Below are 10,168 nucleotides of genomic sequence, written 5' to 3' on the forward strand. Positions count from 1 at the left end.
CAAGTTGTTCAGGGTGCTGGGCGTAGTTTGGAGAATCCCTGCGCTACAGTTCCCAGAATGCTCTATCGCACCATCCCTCCTCCCAGGGAATTGTAGCTCTGGGAAAAGGGGGGGCACAACTTTCAGCACCTTTTAAAAAAAATATTTTTTATTAGGAATTTAAACAGAACATATTATCTTATAGCATATCATCCTTAATTCCCCCCCCCCATAGAACAACCCCCCCCCCCCGACTTCCCTCAGTTCCCATCTCTGGTTTCTCTGTAAATGCTATTCTCTGCGTGTTACAAAATTGTATAGATCCTTAATTTATCTAACTGAATATTATCAATAAAAAGTTTGCGAGTGTTTATTCAAAACCTGCCAAGGAGTCCAGTTCACTTTGTTGCGTCTTCAGATACTTTGCAAAAGGTTCCCATTCATCTTTAAAGTCACAGTTATCCTTGTCCCGTAGTTTATGTGTCAGTTTTGCCAATTCTGCATAGTCCATCAGTTTCTCTTGCCATAATTCTTTAGTTGGGGTTTCTTCGAACTCTCAGCACCTTTAAAGCTCCCAGAATTCTCTGCAGGGAGCGCCGGCTGTTTTAAAGTATGGTATCCTAGTGATTCGAACTCAGAACTGGTTCTCCGTGCTTTCAGACAGGCAGTCTTTTCCCCACCCTTACCTGGAGACACACCTGAGGCCTTCTGCATGCCAGGCAGGTGCCCTGCCAATGAACTCCCCCAAAAGCCATTGAAACGGTTCCTGCATTAGCTGGGGTTCCTGTGCCGCAGCGGGTTGGACTGGATGACCTCGTGGGTTCCCTCTGTGATCCCTAAGCGTGCATCCTTCCCCCGCCCTCTTTACGTGCCCCCGAGGCAGATCGGCTCCAGAGCCGCTCTTCCCTCCTCCCTTTTCGTAAACCGGCCGGTTGGGCGAGTTACCCGGACTCTGCACCCTGCCCCTTTCTGGAGGATTTGCCCGAGTCCGGATAATGTGGATTTGCGTATGTATTAATTCGAGGAAGGGCAGAGTTAGGCAGCTGACGCGGCGCCGCCGGGCGGATTGCGCCTCGGCTGGTTTGATCCGGTCTCGTTCGGGGAAGGGAGGATGTGGTGAAAAGGAAGAGCGAACTCTGTTTGCCTCGGTTGGTTGGCGACAGCGAAGGGTTTTGGTGCCGTGTGGTTTTTCGCTGGTCTCGTTTTGCAGCTGCAGTCAAGGGTTCCTCTGAGCATGTGCAGAGTGCGCTTTCCAGCACAGAACCCTTTCCTCCTCCTCCTCCTTCCTTTGCTGCGTATCTGGGATTAAGGGACAGGGTTTAGCAGGCAGTAAGCAGGGGTTCGCTGCTTCCCTAATTGATTTTTAAAGATTTCTGTATGTATACAGAAGAGTTCAAGGCAGGTGCGTTCTATTTGAACCAGTTTCACTTTCCACTTCTCTGTGCTGCGCAGACGAACCAAGCACACTGTCGTCCCCCCTCTTCTTTTTAAATCTGCAAATGACAGATTGATAATCCCGAAGCGTATAAACTGACCGTCGTTTTGGAATTAAAATTAATTTAGCGTGGAATAACTTCAAGCTCAAGGGACACGGGTGGCGCTGTGGGTTAAAGCCTCAGTGCCTAGGACTTGCCGATCGAAAGGTCGGCGGTTCGAATCCCCGCAGCGGGGTGCGCTCCCGTCGTTCGGTCCCAGCGCCCGCCAACCTAGCAGTTCAAAAGCACCCCCGGGTGCAAGTAGATAAATAGGAACCGCTTACTGGCGGGAAGGTAAACGGTGTTTCCGTGTGCTGCGCTGGCTCGCCAGATGCAGCTTTGTCACGCTGGCCACGTGACCCGGAACTGTCTCCAAACAGCGCTGGCCCCCGGCCTCTTGAGTGAGATGGGCGCACAACCCCAGAGTCTGGCAAGACTGGCCCGTACGGGCAGGGGTACCTTTACCTTTAACTTCAAGCTCAGGTTTTTCCCTCTCTCGATAACGCACCTGTGTTTTTTTTTTAAGAGCCAAGAAGGGTGTCTTTAAGTTTGCTGAGGATACTAAAATAGAAACACAAAAAGCTGGTATAGTCAATGTCGCCAACTGGCTCCTATCAGGCCCATCAGCATTTTAAATCTCCCTCCCCATGTGTTTTATTGTATTTTGACTATTACTTTTAGCTGATTTGTTTCAATTGATTGGTATTTTAAAATGGATCTTTTTTAAAAACGTTGTAAGCTGCCAGCTTGGGAGAAGTGGCTGGGGCAACGCAGTCCGGTGGGTGGGGTACAAATAATAAAATTTGACTATTACTATAAATACATCAAATGAATGTCAGCTTGGATAGCTCTATTGGCCCTCCAGCTGTTTTGGGACTACAATTCCCATCATCCCTGACCACTGGGCCTGTTAGCTAGGGATGATGGGAGTTGTAGTCCCAAAACAGCTGGAGGGCCGAGTTTGGCCATGACTGGGTTAGATCGTGGTCTGATAATGCCAAGGTTGCAAGTTCAGGACAGCTGCGTATTCCTACATTGCCTGGGGTTGGACTGGATGACCCTCACGGTCCCTTCCAACTCTACAATGCTGTGATTTTTTTTTTATGAATGAACTTCGAGGCGCCAATCTCCAAATCTGCCCCCGCCATTTTTGTTTTCTCCAGGCGCTACTAACTAGATGGATTTATTTTCTTCTTCCATGCAAGAACTGCCCCAGCGGATTGTTTCAAAGGTCTGGGGGGGGGGGGTGTTGCCCCAAAATTACAGCTCTCTTCCCAAGCCCTTAACCGAACCCCCAATCTTATTCCAGAAAAACTCATCTCTCGTGGGGGATAAATTCTGGGGATACAGCATGAAGCCAAAATTGTGTAGAGTCAAAACATGTTGGGTGAGATTCCCACTGGAAGTTTCCCCCCATTCTTAATTATTCTTAATTATTATTTTTTAATTGCCAGGCGTATATTAAGCAGAAATGTGCATAAGTCAAATGCACAAAAGTTCCTCTTTAACCAGGCCTGGTGCTGATTGACACCCACCGCCCTTTGAAAATCTGGGGGGGTGTTGTTGGTTTGTTTTTATTTTTATTATGTGTTTTGATGGGTTTTTTAATTGTGATTTTATCTTGTGAAGTGCCCTGAGACCTGTGGGCATAGGTCAGTATACAAATTTAATAAATAAAAATAATAATGATATCTGTGCCGATATCCAAAGTCTGGGAAACACCAGCATTGGAGCAGTGTGTTCTCCCCAAGAACCTGAGGTCTAGCAGCTTGGTTTGCACTTTTCAAAACAACGGACTTCCACATTTTCAAACCCTTGAGCCTTTTTGTTGTGAGGCATTTCTGTGCTCCAGAAATTTTTGCTTTATTTTTTAGCTAGTGGGAGAAAAATGCATTTGCTCACAAAGGACTTTGGGACAAATATTTGCACATACAGTATATTTGCACCAAGTTCCTTTGCAAGTGCAATTGGATTCATTTATTTTTAAAAGGGGTGGGGAGAACAGAATTCCTGCAGTTTGTGTATTCGGGGAGATCCCAGCTCCCTTCCCCTTCTTCATCGGACAGAACTATTCTGGCAGGTTTATAGCGGAGCCCTGAACATTGCAAACCCTTTTTCCAGGAAACGCTGCCTGGCTTTTTATAGACCTTGGATGGTCTCCCTCTTGGCCCTGAGGGCTTCTGGGAAAGAATGTCCCGGGGTTTTTTTGGGGGGGCCTTTATTTATGAGGGGTGAAATGTGGGGCGGAGGCATGGTGATCACGTGCCCCCCAGCTGAAGCAAAACTCAGCTGGCGCCGTCCAGAGAGCATAGCTACTTGGCAAAAGAGAAAATGATTCCTGGTCTGATGGGGACCCCCAGAGGCCATCTAGACCAACCCGCTGCAGTGCAGGCGTCTCAACTGTAGCATCCAGGACAGATCACCTTCCTACCTCTGCTTAAAAACCTCCAAGGAAGGATGCCCCCCCCCCCCGAACAGGGTTAGAAATTCAAAATATACAAGCTGATCGCCAAATGGCACCTTAAACCTCGGTTGCGGTCACCATGATGGAATGTCCAGGCGCCATTTTTTCCTTGGTGAATTTTATTATTATTCATTTCCACGCCTCTTTATGTTTTAAAGAAGAAGAAAATCTATCTTTCTAATAATCTATCCAATAACATTTTATCCTTTACTCCACATAGAATGTTACATTTGCTACTCAACAGCTATATTCCAATTTGACCAAACTACGATTGCGTTTTAAGGTTCCAGTCCTCAGTGTCTTATCCAATTTCATCCTTTCTAACATGATTTGTAATACGTTCTGCTGTCTTCTTACACTCCAAACCCCACTGGGGTCGTCCCGTATGGGGAAAATACTTTTTTATAAATAGAATAGGAGTGGGTCCCAGCCTTCTTTAAAAGACTCTAACTTTGTGTCTCTTATCAGTGCTGTCCGTTTTGCCATCTCCGCGTATTCAAGGTTTTTCATCTGCCATTCTTCCTTTTTGGCTGTTCCCTCCTCCTTCCATTTCTGAGCGTAGGGAAACCATAAAGACCGTTGAGGCTCCCCCCCCCCCCCCCCGCCTTGGCAATCCAGATCTGTTGCTAAATAATTTCATTGTGGGAGCCAGAGATCTTAGACAGTAAAACAACTTTCCATTTGTGTAAAATGTGTGTGTTTCTGAAAGAGCAAAATTGGAGTTTCTTTCCTGCAAAGTTAGTGGTTTCAAATCACATGCCATTTCTTCTGCATGTGAAATCCGGAACCTTTTCGTTTGCGGTGGGGGAATTTTGAAAAGCAAAAGTGTGACCCTGCCGCTTTTAACCCTTTCTCTGCCCGATTCCTATTTATTTTTTTAAATTCGTCTTTATTGATTTAAAATAGCATCGTACATATATATTACAAATAGTTACACCAAAATTAAACACAAAAATAGAATAGAAAGAAGATAAAGAAAATAAAAATAAAAAGCAAAAAAGAGTTAACAATAAGAAATGAATATTGGTTATAACATCCTGTCTTTTCTAACAAAGTCTTCTGAAATAAACTTCCAATCGTTCTCCTTGTACTTTTTCTATTGTAATTTTATCGCACAGTTTGTTTTATAACTTTTCCTGTATATTCATCAAGTATATTTGTTCCATTTGTTTATTATATACAAGTATCATTCACTTCTGCTAGGATAACATCATTATTACAATATAATCTTAGATATCCTCTGAATAGTCTCCGTTCTCTGAATTTTTTTTGATTCGGGGCTCCTCTGCCTTTTCCGCTCAGCTTTGCTAATTGAAAGTACTCTAGCATGAGTGATTGCTGATCTATTATTGTAGGTGTTGTTTAACATTTCCAACTTCTGTTCTTCACCCGATTCCAGTGCGGCTCGGCTGAATACATGGCCCCGGAGGTTGTGGAAGCCTTCAACGAGGAAGCCTCAATCTATGACAAGCGCTGCGACTTGTGGAGTTTGGGGGTCATTCTCTACATTATGCTGAGCGGCTACCCGCCTTTTGTGGGCCACTGCGGGACCGACTGCGGCTGGGACCGCGGCGAATCGTGTCCCGCTTGCCAGGTGAGCAGGCCTCGGGCTCCTTCCTCTTCTTTTGTTCCTTGCACAAAGGTCAGGTTCTGCACTTGGGCAAGAAGAACCAGCTGCACCAATACATAGCTGTCAAGCTTCCCTTATTTGGCGGGACAGTCCCTTATCCCAGCGCCATTTCCAGCTGCTGTCCCTTATTGATGATGTCCCTTAAATTTCCCGGGTTTCAAAGGAAGCAGCTCCTCTCCCTCCCTCCCTGCCAGCCAGGGAGGAGGGAGGCTCCAACTGTGTTGCTTGGCTGCGTTGCTCACCCAATAAAGAGGCTAAGAACGACTGGGGGGTGGAGCTTGCATGCCTTGTGCCCATCAACTCGGCCGCGTTGCCTGGGGACTCGTCTTTGCTCAGCGCTTCCCAGCGGAGAGGTGACGGTGGTTTTCCTTGCTGCATCCCCTTTGCCGGATTGCTGCGCTGTGGGAACCACCGCTTGAGGCTTCGTTTGGCTGCTGGCTGGGCTTTTCTGCCTTTGGCTTGGAGGGGCTCAGAAGTCGAACATACCTGTGCTCTGAAAATCCCTTATTTTGGCTGCTGATCCCTTATTTTTGAGGCTGCTAGTCCCTTATTTTCAAATCTGTAAGTTGACAGCTATGCACCAATATAAGATTTTTTTGGTGGGGGGGGGGGCACAAATAGTACAGTGGTTCCTCTGGATGCAAACAGGATCCATTCCGGAGCCCTGTTTGCATCCTAAAGCGAATGCAACCCGTGTCTGCACGGGTCGCGATTCGCCGCTTCCGCGCATGACGTAATTTTGAGCGTCTGCGTGAGCGGTGAAACCTGGAAGTAACGCGCCCCGTTACTTCCAGGTTACTGCGGAGTGCAACCCAAAAAGGCTTAACCTGAAGCGACTTCAACCCGAGGTATAACTGTATATGTGGAAAGGATCTAGGGGTCCTAGCAGAGCACATGAGTGAACAGTGTAAAAGGTAAAGGGACCCCTGACCAATTAGGTCCAGTTGTGGACGACTCTGGGGTTGCGGCGCTCATCTCGCTTTATTGGCCGAGGGAGCCGGCGTACAGCTTCCGGGTCATGTGGCCAGCATGACTAAGCCGCTTCTGGCGAACCAGAGCAGTGCACGGAAACGCCGTTTACCTTCCCGCCGGAGCGGTACCTATTTATCTACTTGCACTTTGACGTGCTTTCGAACTGCTAGGTTGGCAGGAGCAGGGACAGAGCAACGGCAGCTCACCCTGTCGCGGGGATTCAAACTGCCGACTTTCTGATCGGCAGCTCTGTGGTTTAACCCACAGCGCCACCCGCGTCCCTTTTGTGAACAGTGTAATGCAGCAGTAAAACAGAAAAGGTGATTTTGTATGGTTCTGTGACCCTTCCTTCCTTCCTTCCTTCCAGAACATGTTATTTGAAAGCATCCAGGAGGGGAAGTATGAATTCCCCGACAAGGATTGGGCTCACATCTCTTTCGGAGCCAAAGACCTCATTTCCAAGCTGCTGGTCAGGGATGCCAAGAAGCGCCTCAGCGCAGCCGAAGTTCTCAAGCACTCGTGGGTGCAAGGGGTGAGCACAGTGGGGGGGTTCCTTGGTTTGGGGTTAGGGTGTTTTTCTGTTTTTTTTGCAGCCCCCAATAAACCTGTCCCGCTTTCTCTCTGCATGAAATGAGACAACCCTTTGGTTCATCTAGTTCAGTATTGCGTGCACTGACTGGCAGCATCTCCACAGAGATTCAGGCAGGCCCCCTCTGGAGAGGGACTTAACCCAGGACTTTCCCCTGTAAAGATTCCCTTGGCTACTAAGCAAGCCTGCACTTAACCAAGATTGCAGTTGGAGCAGAGGTCCTTTGCCGTCTCTGTGGGCAATCGGGAACTATGCATAAAGAGCCTAGTTCTCAACAGTTCTGCGTTTAACAAGTTAGCGTCACTGAGAAAACCATCACAATGAGGATGCATAATAATAATAATAATAATAATTTTTATATTTATTTATACCCCACCCATCTATCTGGGTTTCCCCAGCCACTCTGGGCAGCTTCCAACAAAATATTAAAATACCATAATATATCAAACATATTAAAAGCTTCCCTAAACAGGTCTGCTAATCAGAAGCAAAACAGAGGATATCGTGTCTGATCAGGATTCACAGTGTGGGTTTGAAATCCCTGGTGCTCTAGGTGGCGCTGCGGAGCTATCCTCTGAAGGTTCCTCAAACCCTGCCTTTTTAAAAATAATAATAATAATAATTTTTATTAATTTTCCATTTAAACCTATATAATCACATCATTAATCACATCACTATATAATCACATGTTCTCGAAGCTACAAACATGAGCCTGACCAAACTACGGGAGGCGGTGGAAGACAGGAGTGCCTGGTGTGCTCTGGTCCATGGGGTCACGAAGAGTCGGACACGACTAAACGACTAAACAACAACAAATCACATCATTATTATCCAATTTCCCTCTTTGGCTCTTTAGAGCAGTGTTTCCCAACCTTTTTTGGGCAAAGGCACACTTGTTTCATGAAAAAAATCTCGAGGCACACCACCATTACAGCCCCGTGACGTCAGCGCGCAGCGTCACGCCGGGAGGGACGCACGAAAGTGTAAGTTTCAATTTTTTCCCCTCCCCCTTGCCTTCCTTCTGTGCTAACCGCCAAAAAGCCAAGAAAAAAGCCAAGACTTTAGGGCAGCAGGTCGACACGGAAGAAGCTCCTACCTAAGGACAGGTGCGACGGCCGTGTCCTCTTCTGCCACACTTGGCAGCCCTGCCTCACGGTCGTGACTCCCACCCTGATTTCTCCCCGCAGGTCGAGCGGCACAGGCAGCCCAATGTGTCCAGCCCAGACACAAGCCCCGCTTCCCCACTCTAGATCCTGAATGCGACCAAGTGCTCTGGACTCCCGAGCAGGGTGGGAAAGAGGACTCGCATCTGGTAGCCTCCGGGCTCCTCGCCTGCTCGAGGGATGGCATTGCAGGCAAGCTGCCGGCCGTCGCCATCGCCGCCCCCTCATGCGAGTGGACCTGCCCGGAGTGGTGGGCCGGGGGAGGCTCGCTCTCTGTGGGGATGTGGCCCGCACGCGCGGCCCCGCTTCCTCCTGCCCAGGGCTGAGCTCCTTACCCGCGATCTCGGTCTCGCGCACGCGGATCCCACTTATTCCGAAGCTCGCGCCACTAGCCGGGGCTCTCACACCGTGCCAGGGCGAGGCGGCGCGGCCCACTGACGTCATCGCGGCTCGCCGCCGCCCTCGACTTCCCTGTTCCCTCCCCTCCCTCGGGTCGCCGTGGTTACCGAGGACTGCAAGCTGCTCGGGCGAGCGTGGGGCATTAAGTGGGAGAAGGAAAATTAAAATTAAAACTCGCCTGAAGGCCGCCTCTCCGGATATCTTTCAAATTTTTTAATTTTTCCCGCGGCACACCAGGCAACGTCTCGCGGCACACTAGTGTGCCGCGGAACACCGGTTGGGAAACACTGCTTTAGAGCCTATCAACTTCCTTCCCTCCCACCTCTTGGCTTTCAAAGTTAACCTTTATATCATAGCATTGTATATATTTTCCAATTTTAAAAAGACTCATCACAAAATACCTCAAAGTTTAAATGAATATAGAAAGGTTTAAAAAAATCCTCATTACAGATCTTCAGATAACCCTACTAGTGGTGTTAATTGCATACAGTGAGCTTTCAGATGTTGTATAAATTGACTCCAGTCTTTTTGGAATACTTGATTGTGCTAGTTTCTGATTTTGCCAGTTCCACAAAGTCCATCATTTTCATCTGCCATTCTTCTTTCGTTGGTACTTCTTCTTGTTTCCATTTTTGGGCTAAAAGGGTTCTTTCCGCTGTTGTTGCATACATGAAGTCTTTTATCTTTTCTTGGTATCTCTTCATCTACTATACCCAGTAAAAAGGCTTCTGCGAAAGACTACAAAAGACTTTGGATATAATATTCACTTAGAATCATGAGAAAGGCTGTGGAATGAAGGTATTAAATTTACTGCACGCAGTGCACTTAAAGAAAATGTGATGAAAATGATGTATAGATGGTATTTAACACCATCAAAACTTGCTAAAATGTATAGGACAAGATCTAACGAGTGTTGGAAAGGTAAAGACAAGGAAGGTATCTTTCGCCATTTGTGGTGGACTTGTAAAAAAGGTGAAGGCTTTCTGGGAAATGATATATAATGAGTTAAAGAAAATGTTTAAAAACACTTTTGATAAAAAACCCTGCCTTTCAGATAAAATTTAGCAGTGTGAGAAAGTTGTACCTTAGTAAATTTGCATGTTCCCCCTCCCTGCTTTTGGGTGTGGGAAGTCGTAGACCAGAGTTCCCCAAACTTGGGTCTTCAGCTGTTTTTGCACTACAACTCCCATGATCCCTAGCTAGCAGGACCAGCGGTCAGGGATGGTGGGAATTGTAGTCCGAAAACAGCTGGAGGCACAAGTTTGGGAAACGGTGTTGTAGACAGAAAATAATATTATATAATATTAGCTCTCACACTCTCTCTCGTTCCTTTTTTCCTTTTCAGTGTGCTCCGGATAACACTCTCCCAACCCCAATCATTCTTCAAAGGTAAGAGGAAACCCCTGAACCTCCACCCCATAATTTTGAGCCGCTGTGGGGAAAATCAGGGCCCCTTCCAAGTCTATAAGACTGTTCTGCCTCCACAGTAGGGATGGG

At 47.3% G+C, this 10,168-nt stretch overlaps 1 protein-coding gene across 2 annotated transcripts in view; it reads left to right on the forward strand.

The window, feature by feature from the left end:
* The window catches only part of MKNK2 (MAPK interacting serine/threonine kinase 2), a 42,636-nt gene that overhangs the window by 25,016 nt on the left and 7,452 nt on the right, over positions 1–10,168 (forward strand). The window contains exons 11-13 of one of the 2 annotated variants that reach the window (XM_028714107.2): positions 5,318–5,512; positions 6,888–7,052; positions 10,017–10,060. In XM_028714107.2, coding sequence (XP_028569940.2) covers positions 5,318–5,512; positions 6,888–7,052; positions 10,017–10,060 — 404 coding nt within the window. Of the gene's footprint in view, positions 1–5,317; positions 5,513–6,887; positions 7,053–9,388; positions 9,470–10,016; positions 10,061–10,168 lie in introns of those variants that run through there. The other variant, XM_077921978.1, reaches the window with a different exon arrangement.

This window comes from Podarcis muralis, chromosome 18 (assembly GCF_964188315.1).
Source record: "Podarcis muralis chromosome 18, rPodMur119.hap1.1, whole genome shotgun sequence".
Classification (NCBI taxonomy): Eukaryota; Metazoa; Chordata; class Lepidosauria; order Squamata; family Lacertidae; genus Podarcis; species Podarcis muralis.